Below are 20,785 nucleotides of genomic sequence, written 5' to 3'. Positions count from 1 at the left end.
TGTGTCAATAATCATCATATTTACATGTAACCATTTTCTTGGCACTTGTTATTCTGCTATAATCACTTGTTCTTCTACCACATTTGTATTTATTTTAAGGAGAAATTAAACAGCAACAGTGTATTCAAACAGCATTTATTCATACTGGGATGGGTTGCTGTTGTTATTTCTGTTTTGTGATTGTTTCTCTCGTTTGTCCGGCTTTAGTTCGGTATTACTTTGTGGCTCCTTTTTGTCATGTTACTTATGTGTGAAACTCCTCTCACTTCTGCTTTGCCTTGTTTGTCAAAGCACTTTGTAAACTCTGTTTTTAAAGGTGCTACATAAATAAAGTTATTATTTTAAAGTTATTATATTTATCATCTGACATCCAGAGTAATTAAAGTCTTGTAAGTGGGTCTGCAACTCATTAAAGACAGAGGACTTCCCTTTAATATAAGAAAAAACTTCCCATTCAAAATGGTACTGAGTTTAAAATTGGAATATATTTACAATGAAATACACTCAAGGTTAAACAAAAAACTGCCATGAAGGACACAAAGCCACACACCTTTATCGCTGGTCGGGTCTTGCTTGAGGATGGACAGAGGGGAGCGCATGGGCGGCTTGCTGAGGGGGTGACGGCGACTCTTTTTGACCTCCTTTGGCATCTTCACCTTGGAGTAGCATGCCTGATGAAACACAAGATTGTTTCGTGTTGTCATTATATTATTTTCTATATGAGGCAGGAAATACATTAAATATTTCCAATATGTTAAAAAGTTGATGACATTTGGTAAATTTGTGTAATTTCTGTTGGCAAGTAACTTATATAAATGTGTTGTTAGTACAAATGCAAGTTTTTGGATGTTTTTTTCAGCATGTAGGCTAATTTGTTATGGCATATCACTATGATCATCAATCAAACATCCCTACATTCACATTTTTTGTGGATTTGATTTGTGTATTTTTGCTGTGCTACATTAACTGGCTTTACCTGCAACTGTGGTAAAAAAACGTAACATTCTGAAGTCTTTCAGATCAGACAGTTACATGTTTGTGCAGTAAAATAACATTAACTGTAGCTGGAGAAAAATATAGGTGTGATGCCCTGTTGGACACAATAACTTGTTTTAATCGACTTAAAACTGAACAATCTGACATGGGTGGCACTTACATCAAGCTTGCTGTCTGCTGGGATGTCACTCTGTCTTGGAGTAAGAGGGTTCTCCACCTCTGGGTGACTGACCATGGCGCTGCCAGACGTAGCAAAATGCTCAAATGCTGCCTCAAATCCAGTGATGGAGTTATGGATATTTGACATCTTCTTCTGCTTTTTCTGCTTCTTTTTCTCAGTGTCCTCTGTCAGGTTCTGTGGTTTGGCCCCGGCTTCTTGTGCTGGCAAAGAGAAATTAAGAAGAAATCAGAACAATAACAATGATTGTCATGGCAAACAAAAAATCTAAAGCAACTAAATACTCCAAAGTAGGGCTGTCGTTGTTATATTAATCGAGTAATGAAAAAATAATGGTTAGATCAATAAAAAATAGATTAATCAATTAATTGAAAAAAATAATCGATAGATTAATCAATAAAAAAATAATTGTTAGGTGCAGCCCTACTCCAAAGGATTATTTATTGCTTGCAAACAAGAGCCTACATGTACGCCCAGGAAAGGCAAACACAATACTGAAGGAAAATTGTTTACATTGCAGCATATAATTGAATACCAGTCTTTGCTACAAACAAGTGCATGTTTATCAGCAAGGTCAGAACACAGGTTGCAGCACTATTTCCCCCGGAAATATACGACCGCATTGCATTGTGGTAGACGGGAGTTGAATGTAGTGTACATCGTATGTACTGTGCTGTGCATTGTGGGCATTTTATAGTTCACTATATAGTAGATGAAATTAACAGCAGAGAATTCAGACACCACTACAAAATGGCAAACACACTATATAGTGCACTATATCCGTGATAGGAGACGGTTTCGGACAAAGCTAAAGACACAGAGAGAGACAGTACCAATACTTCTCCAGGCTTTTATCATTACTCTATATCATTGCAGTTTCTCTACAGTCACTCTTATATTATACTTCATTATGTTTTGGCAGCTACAAACACATGAGTATTTTACCACAATTCCCTTAACCATATTGATGGATCAAAAACTGTCTGAGATGTGATTTTTTTTTTTTTTTTGATCAAGCCAAGTTGAGTTATCCATATTTTATGCTGCAGCTGCAGAAAGTTCTGCAGTAACACCTCTAATTCAAAATAAAGTACTTTTGATCACGTCCCATTGGAATAAAACCTCTCACCTTATTGTTGCATGCGATTGCAATTTTAAAAAAAACTGCATTCTCTTATTGCTCATATCGTTCTCACCCTCTACAGCTGGAGCCTCTGCAGCTTTAACAGCGGCCTCGGCAGCCTCCTGCTCCTCACGCTCCATGGCCTCCAGAGTCATCATGGCCTCTTTAGCTAGACGCTCCTCTCTCTCCTGCCTCCGCTGGGCCTCACGCTCCTCCACCTGACGCTGGTATTCGGCAGCATTCAGCTCAATCCCCTCCTGGGCCAGCACCTTCACCTCCTCCAGTTTTAGACGACGGACCTGCTTCATCTTCTGCATGGCTCTGGGTTGGGGTACAACGAGCAAAAAATCATTTTAATTCACATACTATGAATAAAAAACATCCTTTTGAGAGTAGAAGAAGCAGTAGTTTGATCTTTCACCTTCTCAAGACATTTGCACGGTAGCTGACACGGTGTTCCCTCCAGCGCTCTAGTTCGGGGCTGCTAAGCACAGTAGCCTTAAGGTGGTCCAACACTGTGATATCTTTGCCCTGCTTCCACAGCTCGTAGCGATCCGGCTGCAGGCAGCGCACAAACACGTCCATGGAGATCTTCACCATGTCTTTACGACAGGTACACTGGAGAAAAACAAGCAGATAAGGAAGAAGTTGTGGTGGAAAGGAGATGACTAGAAATTGCAGATTCCTTCTTTAAAGACTTTCTATTGACACAAAAGAGTCCCCTCCTGTCTGCAGACAAAGAAAAAACTGGTCAAATGTTAAAACTGGACCTGTACTTATACAGATTTCGAACATGGTATTGACATGAAAACTTTTTAATGTTCTACACAGACACAAACTACTATCCCCAGATGCACATCATCAGTCTTTCTTGTTGTGAAATTTTTTTGTTTAATACAAGTGACGGGTTTGGTGAGAAAAAATAACAGATAATATTCTACTCTCCGGACATATCATCAATCAGAATACAACACTTTCTGACACCACAGTCTTCCCTTTTTGGTAAATATAACTTCTTATGACTCAAACTTACTTAAGACCCCAAGACCAGTTTATTCACAGATTACTTATCTTCAAATGACCTTTTTAAGATAGCACAAATATAAAAAGTAAAAAATACACATTATACATATTTCATGGATTGTACAGTTATCATTACACAAAATACACTACAAAGTGACCAAAGAGTTGAGAATAGCTGCATGTAAGGCATGAAGCAAACTCTATGTTCCACCATACACCAACAAGCCTCCTCCTCAGGGGCAGAGGACTGGTGTTTGTATACACTTACCAGATATTTGACTGAAAATTCTACAGTAAGTAATAAAACAGGAGGTAATGGCATTTTTTACCTTACCGACTTAGGATTTTATTATACAGCCAAAGGAGCTACATTGCTCTGTTCCCTTGTGAAAGAGTTTAACTGCCATATCACAGCAAAATCTTATCAAAACAGAGTCTTGGGATTCAACTCTTGGTTCCCAGTAAATACAGGCAGCAAAAAAAGACTACACATAAGGCTGCGAGTGTACAGATTCATTATGAGATGTCTGCTAAAGGAAAGAACTAGAGATCTCTGTGACGCACATCTGCCTGTACCTTTTTCTGAACTTCTTTCAGTATATTTGCCAGCCTGATGAGCTGGGAGATTCGCATTTGCTCATGTAAACTCTGTAAACTGTATATTGCAATTAAATCCAGAAATGGCCAATGCTTTCTGTGAATTAATGTTTTATATTTTATTGAGAGCAAAACTTTAACATGATTTATGCATTGTCAGCAGCATCCTAACAGAGAGTGGCAGTGGGTGAGTAAAGAAATATTTTTTCTTTTCTTTGATCTAACTCTATGTGCCCCTTGGGGTGATCATAGAATAAGAGAAAATTGAACCAAATCAAATATTTAACATAAGTAAATTTGGATAAACCAAGTGTCACTTAGCAAATTATAAGGCAGTGATTTATTGGCGCACCACAGGATTATTAACAAATGAGCAGTGAGGACCTCACTTGTAAACCATGTTAACCCTGTTAACCATCTGTGTCATACTGATAAATTAGCCCAAAATAAAGAGTGGGAGAGGATGGTGAAGAACAGTCTCACAGCAGAAATCACACTTTACAGAGACATGATCCTTGAACTTAAAATCTAGTGTATTTACATCAAGAATATGCATGTTTTAAAATTAATACATCATTAGATTCATATGCATGAGAAGTGTGTTATATACTCTGCCAAGAATGTGTCTTTACTCTGCCCACCGAAGAGGTTTTACTCTTTGCATGAAAGAAGTAAACATAATTAATATGCACCAATTTTGCATTTGAAATACCATGTGTGCAAATCACATTAATTATGATACACCCAACACAACTTGATTTCATCCTAATTAGAGACGCAGTATGGAGGGTGATGCACTAGCAAGGCTACATTTTTGCAGCCAGTCTACAGGACTCACAACCTTAACAACAAATGATAGAGATTTTTGAATTATATTGTACCTATTACTGCGGTGTGGGGTAAGACAGAGTACTGTGTGTGAGAAAAGTAAACAGATTCAGGATTGCTAACTAATCTGAGCCTGGGACAACTCCTGCAGCCATTAAGACAGTTGTGCAACTGTTGTAGTCATAGATTGGAAAAAAAGATCGACGACGCATCTCCACTGTACAAAAGAAAGGCCAAAATATCCCAGAAACAGTCACTGCCATCATGCGTTAGTGACACAATTGTGCGTCAGAGTATATGCAACTGGGATCTCTGTGGTATCAAGTTCCTGACTGTACACCCGTCCAACGAATCCTGACCAGCGCCATCGATCATGAGCAAAACAACCGGCACATATCAATTAATTATGATGTCACACCCCCTTTTTATGGCATTGAAAAACTAATTAAAACTTATCAGAAAAACACTTGAACATTCATCAGTGTGATGAAAAACTACCTACAATGACAGAAACCATCTTTAGGGCAAATGTATTGGTGTGTTACTTTGATGTTTTAATGTGTCCCATGTCCCATCTGCTAACATAGAGGAGGCAGGTTTATAACCTAAACTGCAGTCAGCCTTGTTTTGACTTTTCTTCTTGGGAGCTGTCATGTTGTCCATCATTAGATACAGTTTCTGACTGTAGTCTTAAGGTGTTTTCGCCATTTAAACAACATCATGTGCTAGTTTAGAGTGCTGCATGGGGTCACTTTTAAAGCACAAATCTGATGAGGACAACTTGCATAGAAAGATAGAAGCTGCGCTGAAAAGGTTTGGATGATACACCGTTCTAATCTCCATCTCTGTGAGGCCATAAGTGCGCAGTGAAGTGGCCAATAATTGGTGTCCCACGGGGTTGTAAATTTGCATCAAGCTAAAATATGGTTACAAGTAAAATATGGCAGGTAATAAGACTTTTGTAAATGTGGCAATGTGCAGATAGTTCAGAGGTAAATGAGAGTGATAGCTGCATCCTATAACCACACACCTCAAGGTGCCTCCACAAACTTTCATAACGGGTCAATGAATCATTCTGCTGACTAGGGAAGAGAGGAGCTGTAAAATGAACCACAGTGCTGAAGATAATAGCAGAACAGAGAGAAGTTTGGAAATGAAGGAAACAAAGACAAGAGAGAGAGAGAGAGAGAGAGAGAGAGAGAGATGAAAAGATTTTCTGTTGTGCCTTGCTTGCTGTATTACATTCTGGCCCTATTATTTCCTGAGCTGTGCCGAGAACCTTATGTTCAATTACTGGTAACACAGCAGCTCACCCTCCCCAGCAAAACAATATCCAGCCTACATCTCATCTAGGCACCACTTGACAGACAGAAACATTAAAATATGGTGTCAAGTGGAGGGTGTTAGAGCGGAGAGTGGGAGGGCAGAGGGGGGCAAGTGAGAATGGTTACAGCTGATTGTTACCATCATGAAACCTTTTCTGAAAACAGCGACATGCCAGGAAACTACAAACGCAAAACAATACAAGATAAGCATTGCTTTTACACTGATTGTATCTGGCAAAATGTGCTATTTTCATTTGTAAAAGCAAAGGCTCATTTTATTTTTATGAAACTATTAAGAGGTTATGGAGATTGTTGCCATCGTCAAGGGCTTGAGGATGAGTTACACTTTATTATCATATAAAAACTTAATTAGAGCAGGGAAACAGATTTGGGGATGTACAAGATCTGGGAAAACAAAAACTCGCCCTGAGGCAGGCAGTCAATGAGCCCTGAAGTATACTTGGGCTCCTAATGAAGCTAAATTGTTGGAGCCACAGAAAACCAAGAGCCTGGGGACTCTCTATGGATCACTGGACACAGTGGATGTGCCAAGTACTAATAACAAAACAGAGTTTTAGTCTGACCTGTCTGACCCGAACCGCGGTGGCTGAGAAAACTTGATCACCCCAAACTCTTTATGTTTGCTTTGATCACACTGTCGCAGATGAGGACAGAAATTAACAGTAGGGACCCGACAGACTTATCGGCTGAACATCAGTATCAGCCGATATATCTGATGTGCCACATCAATTTTGCACACGCTAAGAAGCAGGGCTCGAGACTAATGGCCACATACTTCAAGAAATGAGGAATACAATGACTGTTAGGCATTTGGGCTCTGTTATCTCACTGTTATGTGACGTGATGGCTTGTAGCAGTGAGTGTCCAGTTGCCCCAGGGACAATAGAAAACACCTTTTGGACAAACACAGACCTTCCCGGAACACCGTCAGGACAAAAGCATGCAGTAAACTTTCCACTGTCATGTCAGGAAACACACCCTATTGTTTCCCTAATAATGCTACATTGTGAAAAACAAATCCATGTTAAAATCGGCAAGGGGAGAGCTGGTTAACATTAGCTCTAAGCAGCCAAACTGCAGCTAACAGCTCCGAAGGCTGCACTGAGTTACAATAGGATGCAAGCTCTGCTCGGTAAAAATGAGAATTGGGCAAAGGTAAATTATAACATTCTCACAATGTGTTCAAATGTAATCCTGCTAAATGTAGTTTTTGGAGAGAAACTTGGATAAATACGGCTGTTTGAAGAAGAAATTTGTTGATGTTTTCTCAGCAACATAAAATAGATATTAGAGAGGGAATTATGCTATTTTATAAATAATATAATGCTTTGAAGCAATTATTTCTTTTAAAATATGTTTTTCACATGTCAGGTCATATTAAAGGTTGATTAAAACACACAACAATATGAAAACACTCGCTATTTGCCGGATTGTTTTTTTAAATATTGGTATGGGTATCAGCCCAGAATTTCAAAATCAGCTAATCCTCAAAAAACAGAAAGATGATCCTAAGAATTAAGAATAATTGGAGAGGTAATTAAAAATAGTTAAGATGCAGAATGCAGAATACACTGCACAGCACGGCTGCAAATCATTCTGCTGCTCGTGCTGTTAAAACTTACTGTGAAATGGGACAAAAACTTATCTGGCGCCTTAGTTGCTTTTGTCTGTTTATCAAATGTTTCTAACATTTTTCACATGCTGTGGAAAAACAGCTGCTCAATAAACACAATAGAAAAGGGGAGAATTAACTTTAAACAATAAGCAATGCAAAAAAGTTTAATTAGTAATTGATACATGGCTTTCGCAACTGTAGAAACTGTGTGCAAAAACAAACAGTAACAAACAGTATTTACAGCACTGAATTGCTGTATCAGTCAGGTTTATGTTTATGTTGCACCAAGATTTTCTTTGTAAATGTCAGTAATATTTCAGCTGTGATGAAACAGTGTCCACTGATCTCACTGTGTGGCTAGAAGTCCCTGTCCTTTATTACAATATGGCTGCTCTCTTATGGTAGTGAATGACGACAGAGCAGTCTGGGTGTTTCACAACTTGCCTTAAAACTGAAGTGGCAGATAATCATCTTTTCATGGTCATGGTCACGCTGGCAAAATATTGAAAATTTGAGCATTTTTCTGTTGTCACAACTTGTCTTGGGCTCTGTGCAGTTTTTGCTACAAAAACCATCATCCTCTTTTAGTGGACATAGGCTGCAAATACAAATTCAGTATGTTCAATCACAGCATATTCGGGTTTGCCAAAAAAAGACGTCTGCAAACAGATGTAAAAAAAAAAAAAAAAAAAAGAGTGAGTCCTCTGCAATTCACTTTCAAGATGAAAAAGTGATGTGATTTAGTCTGGGAACTGGGAGGATGATTTCTGCTCCTCTCCCAGACAGAAAAATCACAGTGGAAGCCTGGGGGAACAGCAGCAAAGTGTGACGGAGCACCAAACGAACGCAAAGAGGCTTTCATTGAGAATGCTACAGACCCTGAACACAGAAAACTGTTAACATTCAGCAACATGATGGTATGGCAGACATAACTATTTTCAGAAATAATCTGTATGGTCCTTTTTGCCATCTTCAGTGGGCTCATTTCTGAGCTGTTTTCTAACAAACTTGCCAAAAAATTCCATGTGCAGGATGTAAATCAGTGTGGCTGCTAGTGCAGTGGCTTTCTTCTATATTTCTGTGAATTTAATTTCTGTTTAAACAACTAGTTTAACCTTTTCTCAGCACTTAATGGCACTTGCTGACCAGATCAAAAAGGGTTAAAAGTCCAAAGTTTTGGTTTAAATTAAACAAGGGACTGTTTTCAATTTCATGTTATGTAGACAAATGTTGAAATGACACCTAGTGCATGATATTTTGGTTTGATATAAGCTGATTCCTACAATAGTCAATTAGAGTGAACAGCATGTCTGTTTGAAGTCATCTTAGATTCTGAACCCCTGAAATCCTTTGGAGAAAAAAAAGAAAATGAAATGACTAATACCTAATACATATTCAGGACAGCTGAGGAGAAGGTTAATTAAGACTGCAATGTCCGAAATAATAGAAGTATAAGTAGATGCACACACAGCACGCAAGGAGTGCTGACAGTACGCCTGCTTTGACCGCAGGTGTGTGTTCGCTTGCTAAGTCAGACAGATGGGTCAGCAGTTGGGGAGCTTGTATTTAAGAAGACTGAGACATGAAGCACGCCAAAGCTCGCTCTCTTCTCTCCTTCCCTCTGTCGTGCGCTGGCAGCCCGCAAACGGTGACAAATTCGATCCCAAGCCCCATCGTTCACTGTCCTGTTTGGTGCTGACAGAATAAGGCTCGGCGGGAGAGGGAGGAGAGACAGCCAAGCGAGTTAACAGATGACTGCTTGAGCTTAAGACAGAGAGAGAAGGATAGGAAGAGTTGGAAAGGCCGAGAGAGAATGAGAGTAAGAGTGGGGGGCGAGCTATATTTTATATATATGTACACTTTCCAATCTCTCAGTGGAATTGCAGTGCAATATTTTTATGAGTCTATACATATATAGAGAGAGATGAGTACATTGTTTAAAGCTTACCAATATCATTTTTGCTATTTTTGGTTGTCAGACACAACAAAACTACAGCATAACGCTAAAACATGGGAGTAGCACTGAGTATATTGAACTGACTGTGGTTATGTTCTACTGCTTAGGAGTTTAGCTTTTCCTTTGTGAGAATAAAATGTTATTTCTTCTTTCAATATTCACATCGTCTCACTTTAAGGGCTGAGCTGTACTTAGTGTTGTATTTGAGAACCTGACTTTCAGACCTTAAAACAGGTGGTCCAATTTATGTGTCCAGGACTTGCAGGCCTTTGGAATTAAATATCAAAAGACGGCAACTAACTCCAGTAGATATATTAGCATTTTCTAAAGACCAAAAACCATCTAGATGCGCCTGTAGTAATTGCTCTAACTGCACTCTCGAGAACTAAAACTGTTGCCAAAAAAGTCACTTTAAGTTGCTGAGTTGGCAAATATTGCCGCCTTCAGCTAATGAGCACATACAGGAGGGCCACAGTGAGCCAAAAACCAGATAATTTAGTGTGATTTGCTTTTTTACTATTAGTTTTTTGTACGGTAGTCAAGAAAAAGGCTTTGGTAACTGCCAAAAAAATTCCAAAGGACTCAAGACATTTAAGTTTCGTTAAAGGGCCCACTTATTAATGAGGATGAGAAGAAATAAGATAAAGGCGGTGAGTGTAATCTCACAGGTCATGTGCCATTTCTGACAGCCACTGAAGAGGCGTCGAGCCTACCTTCTTACTCAGAATGATTCATGAGTGAGGGAGTCTGAATGGGTTCAAGGTCTTGCTCGAGGACAAACGGTACAAGTGCCAGTGGGACTGAATTTAAGCAGCTCTGGTTATGGGGACAATCTCTATAACCACTATGCTACCACATCGCCCCAAGAGAATAAAAATGTCTGAGTAAAAGACGAAGAGAAAGAAGTGGACTGGCAGAAAGAGCCTGTCTCATTGGCTGAACTGTTCTCTTTCATTCTCCTCTGACTGTGTGTGGTGCTGCGCTGTCGATTTCTCGACTCGGATTAGCAGTGCAGAGTGGACCACTCTTCTTTATCGCACTGAGACAAGTGTAGTGGGGATGCTCCCTTGAGCACTGAGCTGGGTGGAGGGAAGACTGCTGGAGCCTGGACTACTGGTTCTTAAATTACAAGTGGCCACATGGGTAAAGTTGGAAGGCCGAAAATGAGAAAGAGGGAGAAGGGAGGGAGATGTAGTTCTGAAAACTGGCACCTCATAAATCTGACATGCAGCCAAGTATAGAGAAAGCTGGGTTAAGGGACTCACACACACATATGTGAACACTCACACAAGGAAAGAGGGGGGGAACTGAACAGGAAAATGAAGTGGATGTATAGAAAAGAGACAAGGGGGGAGGTTCTTCCAGAGGACATTGTAGTTGGGCTCCCGTCCACAACCAACCCATGCCCTGTCAATTTCATGCTCAGCAGCCCACAGGCAAGGAGGCAGCTTGCGTCAATGGAAGGATGCGAGGGTACGGTTAGTGTTGGTAACAGATGGTGTGCAGCAGAGAACCAGACGCTGCTTTTATATTTCGATATAATCTATTACTTTATTCCTTCAGAGAATCAAACAGCCAAAGCAGGAAGGCTGCAAAGTCGCTGCTGAATCACACATCGGATCAAAACTATTCAAGTGAAGTGTCTACATTTTCCTGCAGCATGTCTATGTGATGATGATATTGATGGAGGTTACCATATGTTTTGGTTCACTTTAAGATTTAAAGATCCAAAAATGAACAGTTTCCCATCATTTATGAGACTTTCTTTGACTTATTTAGATTTTACTATATGTCATCTCTTTCAGTGTTACTCTGATTTCTTCTAATTTGCAGGGCTGATAATATGCCACTGAAGTCTGTCTTATCTTACCTGGGTTGCCATTTTTCCATAGTCCACCCAGCGCAGCGTGGCAAAATTTGTGGACTCTGCGCAGTTGAAGCCATGGTTGAAGCCAGCATGGTAGCCGTAAGGAAAGGTAACCATAAACTCCCCTTCATTCTGAGTTATCTGTTCAAAGAGAGCAAAAGAAATTAGAAAAAGACGTACAAATCTTAAAAATGTTACAATTCTTAGCTTATAGGAGAACTATGGTTGCCAAAACAAAAACGCAAATGGCCACATCTTTGGTCCTGGGCTACTGTGGGAACAAGAGGAAAGAGGAACCGCTCCATATGTAGATATAAACTGCTCATTCTAGGTGAACAGAAACACAAAGGTTCTTATATGTGATTATAAACTAATGAAAACATAAGTCATGAATATTATATTCCATTTCTTGAAATATTTTCAACTATAGCCTACTGGACCTTTAATGTTTTCATGTGTGAAAAATAAACAACAAAAAATACTTAAATTGCCAACTCTATTCTGTGAACCTAATTGCAACTGAATCCCTATCAAATTTGTCTAAAGATAAAGAAAATCCCTTGCTGCATTTAGTTCAGTGGAGCATCAAGTCCAATGAAGACAACTGTGCATCTCATAAACTGGCTGGCTAAATAAAAACTAATTAGGTCTCTCATCAAGGACACTATTAAAATCTTCTTTTTAATTAGTTTGGGAGACAACATGAGTTTCTTAAGTTTTTGTTCAGTCATTATAAATATTGTCATTTCTTGGCATGTTTGATATTCCTTAATGGATATTTTATTTTGTTTTGTAGCATAATTTTGGAGTTTTTTAATGTCCAAAGTCATGTGAAAACCTTTAACACCTTTTTTAGTTGGTTTTTTTTTACACATTTTACTTTTAAGAAATTGTAATTAAAAGTAATACTTCTTTAACTTTGTTGTGTTTACTCACTTATTCCTATTCTACGTGTCTGAGTGCTGAAATTGCCAGTTATACGCGTATGCTACTAATTTACTTTAACCTTATTTATGACGTATTGTATTTGACTGAAATATTTATATAGTTAGTACTTGCAGCTGACTCCCAATTTTTAGACTGTTAAAGTATTATCTAATGTAACATGTATTCTATTATGACTCATGAGTCTCACATCCACTATAATTTCAAATTCTCAGCAACAACTTTTCTCCAAACTTTTCTGGCTTGCGAACAAAATTAATTCTGCCTAACATGACTGCTGCTCCAAGGGTTGAGTGTCTTCCCATGAGCTCAGTGCTGTTATGAGAAATGTTTAAAAATGTGAGGGCAAGTTAAGCACATTCTTTTTTAATGCGTTGCCCCAAAACTTAAGCCCTACATGTCTGGCTTCAGATCGCAACTCCTTTGTGAAGCCTGGATCCAGGAATTCAAGAGACACATCAAGCCAGGCAAGGTGACAGGCATGAGGGGAGAAACAGCGGTAGAAGCTGAGAGTGAGAGACAAACTTCCTCAACTAAAGGCAGTGGTTCAGATATCAAACATCCCTTTTTGCTCTTGCAAAAAAAATGCAAGATAATGGTTTTATTTTTGCACATGAATCGATGGAGGTACTGTAGGTGTATAACGAGTAACATGTTCGCTGTGATAATGACGTCCTGAGGGGGGTGAAGAGATAAATGGCGCTGGGTGGGGGGACGTCTGCTGACAATGGAAAACTTTATATGCATGCTCTGTGCCACTTTTTTCCCCCTTCAATATTCAATTAATTTTTCTTACTGTGAAGTTTTATATTGCCTACTGAATACATAAAAAACAAAGAGGAATGCCAATCAATTTCCTACGACAGACACGACAGAAGATCATTACTCATACTGTATCATTAGTGCAGCCTGGAGCAGTTGTGATGTTTGCGTCAAAGAAAGCTGAGCCACTAACCTCCCTTGGATTGTCATCCGTCATTCAAAATAAGCCACCCTCTTCTTACGCAAGACCCATAAATGTTATATATTTCAAGCTTCGTTATTATTGTAGTATCAATGTCTTGGCCACGTCTCAATGCAACTGAGTATGAGTGTGTAGATGCTAACTGAAAAAAAATGTTGTTTTCCTTATTTTACATCTATGTCTTGTCACTTACGTGATGAAAATTGTCCTGTGCTTATGCTGTGTAAATTATTTTATACAGGAAAAACATGAAAGTTAATGTTGTTAGCCATGGCAGATTTTGCATACGCACAGGTGTGTGCATATCTGTGTGTTGCTATGATCTGCATCTCTCTGTGTCCTGGCTGTGACGACAATAATCCAGTCCAGTCAATCTAGATTTATTAAAGTCTTGTGACCAGGGGATCACTCTCTTCACTTATGTTTTAAACTAGACACTTGTGTTGGCAGAAAATAGGGAAAACATTGACTGATGAGTGACATTGTGTCAATCCATTAAAAAAAGGCAGGCAAGTGGCTCTACCTTCATGCATGCATCATGACTGCCATTCAATACTGGCTAAAGCAAAAATGTAGAAGTTTCTAACAATAATACAGAGATTGTCCCCTATGCTCAGAAAATAAATGATAATAAAATGCCCTCATATTTCATGCAACAGGGGCTGGTCTGCACTCACCCTGTCAAAAGGAATGCCATATTTCTTCAGGATGGAAGGAGATATCAGCGTCATCTTGTGGCGAAGGAAGGCATCGCAACCTTGGGAGCTGCCGGGGAAAAAGCCTGCAGGGGGTGACAGCAAACATGAGACATTTACAATGTATTTTAGTGACAGTCCAGGTAGACCTAAAATATATGATAAAACCATGACAAATTATACAATACCCTGAGGCTCCAAGACAACAAACATTATGTAGCTTATGAGCAGTTCACCTGTCCTCAGCAAAATCTTTCCATCATACTTTGTGAAATTCCGATTAATGTCAACATTCATGTTTTCAGGCAAGGCATGGTAGCACTTCTACAAATACATGTTGTAATGCATGACTTAATCGCCAGCAAATGTTGTTGATTGAAATTTAAGATTAAAATGTTAGAAGAAACTCTTGTTATTTATGTGAGGTGTGATCCAGTGACAAAATGTAGCTAGCGACTGTTCAGCAGAAAACTGGGGGAATATTCAGTAATTTAAAGGTTATAAATTAAGAGCTGACAGTGATGCAGCAGTTGGTCTTGAAAACTTTTAATTATCATGATGATTTCTTGGTCTCACAGTCCCCTGATGTTACGATGCACAGCCCTGTCGTCATTGCCTGTTGCCTGGCACAGGCGAACTTCAGTGAAGGGAAAACTTTGAATGACATGGTGATTGTATGGTACCTTTATTTTTACTGTATAAGTATATGACTGGACTATTTTTACAATAATTTATCTCACTTGGTTTAAGGAATTGTGTGTCTTTTAATCTTAGTTTTTTATAGTGTTGTTTGTTGTATGAGCAACATCCACAGACAATAAAAATTTTCTGATTCTGATTTTGATTTGTTATGTTATCAACATTTCCACTGTTAAGATATTAGATAATTCTTTGGTGATATGATTCTGCTTTATGAGTCTTAGTTGGTGAGTAACTGTTAAAAGAATGCCAGATAAGCGATGCCATTAAAAAGAACTCTGCAGCAGAAATGTAGCTGTGTTAACTATAATATTGTTAATCCCACAACCTGGAAAAGGAAATCCAGTTTCCCCTTGAAATGGGGGTGAATTAATTTGTTGCCTAAAGTGTGAAATAATCACATTACCGCTGTGCATGTCAATGCATTGTTTGTGTGCCTCCAGGTTGGATTTCAGGGGATCACTGCTGGATTGCATTATGGTACAAAGGCATACAGCACAAAACGGGGACTGGGTGCTGTCACTTATGAAAACCTTTATTCCGTTCAGCAGGACTACAGAGAAAACCTTTGCCTGAAGTATTTTGCAATGGCATGCAGTTGTGTGAATAGATATTGTGCTCTTAATTTTAAGAAGCAGCAGCACTAACAAGTTTGGAGGACAGGGGCTACCAATTGTCTTAACCATGGCCTCATTTGTTTACTTTGTTATAATTAATCCTAAAACAATATAATGAGGTTTTAACTGATTTGCTTGTTGATGTCTATTCCCCCAAGGTCACTCTTAAATAAACATCTAAATCTTTTCAAAATCATTTAAACTGTGTATTGTGTGGTTACAGCTACTGTACTAAAAATAAGCAAAAACACTTGCATAGCAGCTTAAGCTTATCAATGTTGCATTTTGTGTTACAAAACAACCACCCACTTCCTTAAAAACACAGAATGCTTTGAGATCATAATATACCCCTCTGACATTTGGGGTTTTCACAGCCCCAACTCTCTCTCTAAAATAAAGGCTCACTTTTGCTCTTGGAGACAGGGAGACTCAGACGGCCTCGGCATAATCAAAAGAAAGAATTTCTCTTCCATCGCTCACCCTCCCACTCTTTACTGTCTGTACCCGCCAGTGCCTCAAAGGGGGGTCCATCCAAGCCTCCACCCAGTTAAACTTTAATGTGACTGACAGTATAATCAGCACCCATTTCATCCTTCATTTTCACTGCATTGTTTCAGCCTCTGTTCCACCCTACAAAGCAAGAGAGGGAGAGAGGGCCTCTATTCTCTCTTCGCCTGGTGCTTGTTGGAGCTGATAAAGGTGAATAATGTGCCGACAGAGCCCGGGTATTAATCCCCATTAAAATGCAGCTGGCTCTCTGAGCTCTCTGCAGGGTAATATTAACTTAAAGGCTTCATTCTGTCCTTTTGAGTTCGAAAATTAAGTTCCCTTCCTCCAACCTGCACCCGCCCCACCCAAAAAGTCTGAAGCTACAACTGAAATAATGCGGAGATGAGGAGCGATAAGAGCAACGGCTGTCACTGTGTCAAATGTTTGGAGAGGAGTTTTCAAGTAACAAGACCATTGTCCCGGCCCCATTAGGCATTCCTACTATGCTCATAACTGCCTTTTTAGGACCTCGTAAACAGTTGGCTACCTGTGCTGACGATGGCTTTGATAGGTCAGTGGGTGCTTGTTAAATAACGCTGGCATTGCTTTCCTCCCACTGCCAGCTGCTTAGATGAGAGGAGAGAGGAAGGCTGCAATCTGACTGTGACTGAGAGCTCAATGCCCACATGAGGAGTGATAAGAAACATCTACAGTGTGCATTTTAAGTTTTGAGTTTCTTATCTATGGTTCCAGTTTTGAATTATGTATCAGGTCATGACCCCTTCAAATCTATTTTGGTTCAGTTTCACAATCTAATTGAAAATCCCTATTACTATAACAGAAAACATAAAATAACGTTGATTAATTTCATCCTGAATCTAGTTTTGTAGTTCGGCAACAGAGGAAACATCTGCTTCACTGACTCAAGCTATCTGTTAGGGGCAGGAACGATATGATATTATTACAATACTTTGGTCACGATACAATATTACTGCTATTTTACACATTTTGCAATACGCTGAGTAATGTGATATTATAGTGCAATATATTAACTTATTTTCAACTGCAAATGATCTGTTTTATCTAATAAGATAAAGTTGTAGAGATAAAGTTTGTCACTTCCATCATTTTTATTGCAGCAAATTGTATTTAGCGGACTGAAAAAGTTAAATGTGTATCTTCAACATCAGCAATTTATGTAATATGAAATCAATACTTGACGACTGTGTTTTGAGTAAGGGCTGACTGATACAAATATCAATTATTAATTAATGAGACGGATAAATGATTTTTGGAACGGATTTGCATTTACAATAAAAATGAAAATATTTCTGTCAATACTTAGAATTTGGAATATAACTAACTCCAACACAAAACTTTGTTTAAATGCCTTTAGCAAATATTTAATCAAAACCGAAATGTTGACATCATAAGCAGCAGGTTCCCAGCAACTTTTTTTTAATAAAGTCAAGTGAAATTTCAATAAAAAATAAATAAATAAAAATAGCTCCCTGAGGTTTTACAAAGTAAATGTTTCTACCATGCTGACACTTTCTTTGCACGTCTTAATTAATTATTGTTATCACTGGGGCGGCCCCTAGCTCAGTGAGTAGAGTGTGTGCCCCATGTAGGCAGTCCTTAGCAGCAGCCTGGGTTCAATTCCGGTTTGCGGCCCTTTGCTGTGTGTCACCCCCGTTCTCTCTCCCCCTTTCCTGTCACTCTGACTGCACTATAATAAAGGCATGAAAAGCACACAAAAACCATCTTTAAAATGAAATAAATAAATAAATAATTATTGTTATCGCCGATCATTAAATAAAATGCTGATTCAGATAATCAGCAAAATGCCAAATATTGGCCCCAATAATCAGCCAGGCCAACAATGTGTCAACCCCTAGTTTTGATGATGCCACACAAAATATCACTATACCTTACTGTATCGATTTTCTCCCACCCTTAAATGTTATGATTGGCTGAGGTCCAGATTCAGAAGTATTACGTTGATAAGCTAGAAATAATGACAATATGAAACGCTTGTCTCAATCAGCTGGGAAAAACTTACCACTCTCACTGATGTGTTATATTGCAATCCTCAAACAATACTGAAAGGATAACAGGGCCATTCGGAGCAGCATCATTGCACCTGACAAACGATGCATGACTGAAAGTTAAAATCTGCTTGCGGTCAGTGCACAGCACTTTGATATTTATGGCCACTTAACAACAACTGTTTGGTGATTCTTTATTAGCAAAGACTTTTTTGTGTACTGTGACTTAAGTTGTCACTATAATAGGCCTTTCACACAGCAGACATTTGACTCTCCATCGTAGAAAAAGATCAAGTGGAACAACATTGACTGTGGCTCCATTCCATTAAGGTGGGACAGTAAGTCAACGCAAACAACATGAGAGCTGTGAAACAACTAAATAGAAAGGAACCATTACTACTATTATTTATGTTCACTGTGAAATTGATCTATTTCCTCCAAGATACGGGTCCATTTTAACACTGATTTTTGAAGGTTTTTCACCTGGTGTTAAACTGAGACACTGACTAGAGGGCTAGGGTGGAAGGAAATGGAGCTCTCTTACTGCTGATGACCAAGATTTAGCACAACACACGTGTAACTAACAACATGGTTAGTGTCTTCATTGTGGGTTACAACTGGGTTTTCCCTGCAATAACATTAAGTCAATTTATAAAGTGTAAGCCACAGTCTTGGGACAACAGTAATGTAGTTACATATGCATAGAGCTACATCTCTGATCATCCTTCCAGCATGTTTTAACGTGCATTACATATTACCTGGACAGGTTTTGTTTTCCTTTGAAGAGAGCCTGTTTGTCATAAATCACTGTTTGTTACATATTCCAGCCACTCCAGTACAAAAGAAGGACAGCGAGTGACAGGGGCTATGCATTGGGGATTATTGATTTGTTCTCAGCTCTTAACAACAAGGACAAATGGTGTGTCTATTTAATGTAGTTTGGAATGGGGCGACTCCATCATCATCATCCCCACATCTTATACCTCACTCTTAGCAACTTGCAATACACAAGTTAATCCTCATCGATCAAAACAGGGGATAGGAGGAGAACATGAGTGGCAGCAATAAAGAGGGAGAAGTGCAAGGAGAAATGTTTTTTCACAGAGCGAGGAGGAGAACATGAGTGGCGGCAATAAAAAGGGAGAGGTGCAAGGAGAGATGTTTTTACACAGAGCAAGGAATAGATGGCTGTCAGCTGAGTCAGCTAAGCATGTCATGTTTAAAAGTAAACTCTGCAGGAATTGTCAATTACTGTTTATATTATACAACATTCAAACTTGTTCCTCCCTATGTACACTACTTACATGTAAAATGCACAGTATCATTGTGGGAACATTACATTTGTTGTAATAGAAAAGTTGATATTTTAGCAAGGTAGTTGTCTAAAAAAAAAGCTACTTGTCCAAAAAAACATGCTCTCTTCATCTCCATCCTCTCCTTCGGTGCTCACCAGTAAAAGTCAAAGCCAACATAAGATTCACTTTTTGGAACGTTTATCTGTTTGGTGTTTAGCGTCTCAATATTTTTGCATGTTTTTTTGGCGCTTTGTCTGCAGTTTTCGTAGCTTTATCTTAGGTGCCTGCTGCCTTAACTTGGCAACTGATTGCTACCTTTTGATAGTCCCAACCTCACCTGTGCACTGGACGGAGTCACTTATTTATCATCTGTGTCCCCTCTCTAAATCAAGACATTTTTGCAGGTCCCGGGAACGCAGTGTAGAGGAAACTCATCCTTTTTTTAAACTCATCAGCACTTTGAGGACTTAGAGTCACATTGTGGATAATTGATCTGTCAATCCAATCTGAGCAGATCAGATTAGGGGATAAATGGAGTGGCTGCAGACTTTTAGACCGATGCAATTAACGCTTAAGTTTCACTTTCACTACGCCTGTCCTTCTGCTGCTCCATCTGTGCCCAGATTGCGCCCTGCGCTCCATGAGTGTTGTGCAGTGAATAACTTCAAGATATAAATATCATCCAATAGTGCTCCTAATGAATGGTCCACTTCAAAAAATATATACTCAATACATGGTGGCAGATTTTTTTGTTTAATGTGTGAGAAACCCTGAAAATACAGGTAGAGGGCAGAACGTCTAAAAATAAATACACCACCACACACTTCTAGTAGGTCAGAAGGGATAATACAGTGGTGTCACTTTTGCATGAGTCTATACATTTTTTTAAAAGCAAATCCAGCATAGCATGCCATTAAGTAAATTAGAGATACCAACTCATAAAAACTGATTTGGAGATTTTAGTGGTCAAAACCTGCATTGCTTTCGGGTTGTGACACGGTGTTTGCTCCTCGGCAATATGAACCACTCATCAATGCACAGTTCAGACTGACTGGACTTCATATGGGCTTTGTAGGTTTCCTTCAACTCATTCTGCAGAACACACAGCTTATGCTGCTGGCTTCACTTAAACCAGCCTCTCATCCAAATCCAGCATCTATAGCCCTCTTGATCTTTTTAGAACAAGTGACTGCACCCACTAAGTGCTTCAAGCTGCTCCTCTTCTGAGGCTCCATTTTTGCACAGCCAGGTGACAAATCAATCAATTTTTTTGTATGTGGTGGGAAAATGGGAAATCAAAGTTTCTCAACAGCCTAATACATGCAAAAGACTTCTCAAGTGTGGCCCACGGCGTGAACCACGCAGTTCAGTGTGAGGACCATCGTGTCAGCCAAACAACAACTGCCAAAATGTTGTTTATTGTGAGCTATAAAGGGTTCTTAACAGTGTTGTGCATGTTGTGCTTAAGAGAAGTAAAGCAGGATGTAGTTGAGAAGAGTTTCC

At 39.1% G+C, this 20,785-nt stretch overlaps 1 protein-coding gene across 1 annotated transcript in view; it reads right to left on the bottom strand.

Annotated features, from left to right (window-relative positions):
* kdm4b (lysine (K)-specific demethylase 4B) overlaps positions 1–20,785 on the bottom strand; it is a 57,629-nt gene that overhangs the window by 16,669 nt on the left and 20,175 nt on the right. The window contains exons 7-12 of the mRNA XM_042513607.1: positions 14,117–14,220; positions 11,534–11,671; positions 2,719–2,915; positions 2,371–2,618; positions 1,157–1,377; positions 551–671 (exon numbers count right to left, since the gene is read on the bottom strand). Of these exons, the coding sequence (XP_042369541.1) occupies positions 551–671; positions 1,157–1,377; positions 2,371–2,618; positions 2,719–2,915; positions 11,534–11,671; positions 14,117–14,220 (1,029 nt within the window). The remainder of the gene's footprint in view (positions 1–550; positions 672–1,156; positions 1,378–2,370; positions 2,619–2,718; positions 2,916–11,533; positions 11,672–14,116; positions 14,221–20,785) is intronic.

Source organism: Plectropomus leopardus, chromosome 3 (assembly GCF_008729295.1).
Source record: "Plectropomus leopardus isolate mb chromosome 3, YSFRI_Pleo_2.0, whole genome shotgun sequence".
NCBI lineage: Eukaryota > Metazoa > Chordata > Actinopteri > Perciformes > Serranidae > Plectropomus > Plectropomus leopardus.
Note: the sequence above shows the minus strand (reverse complement) of the source record. Positions and strands in the feature narration are given on the sequence as shown.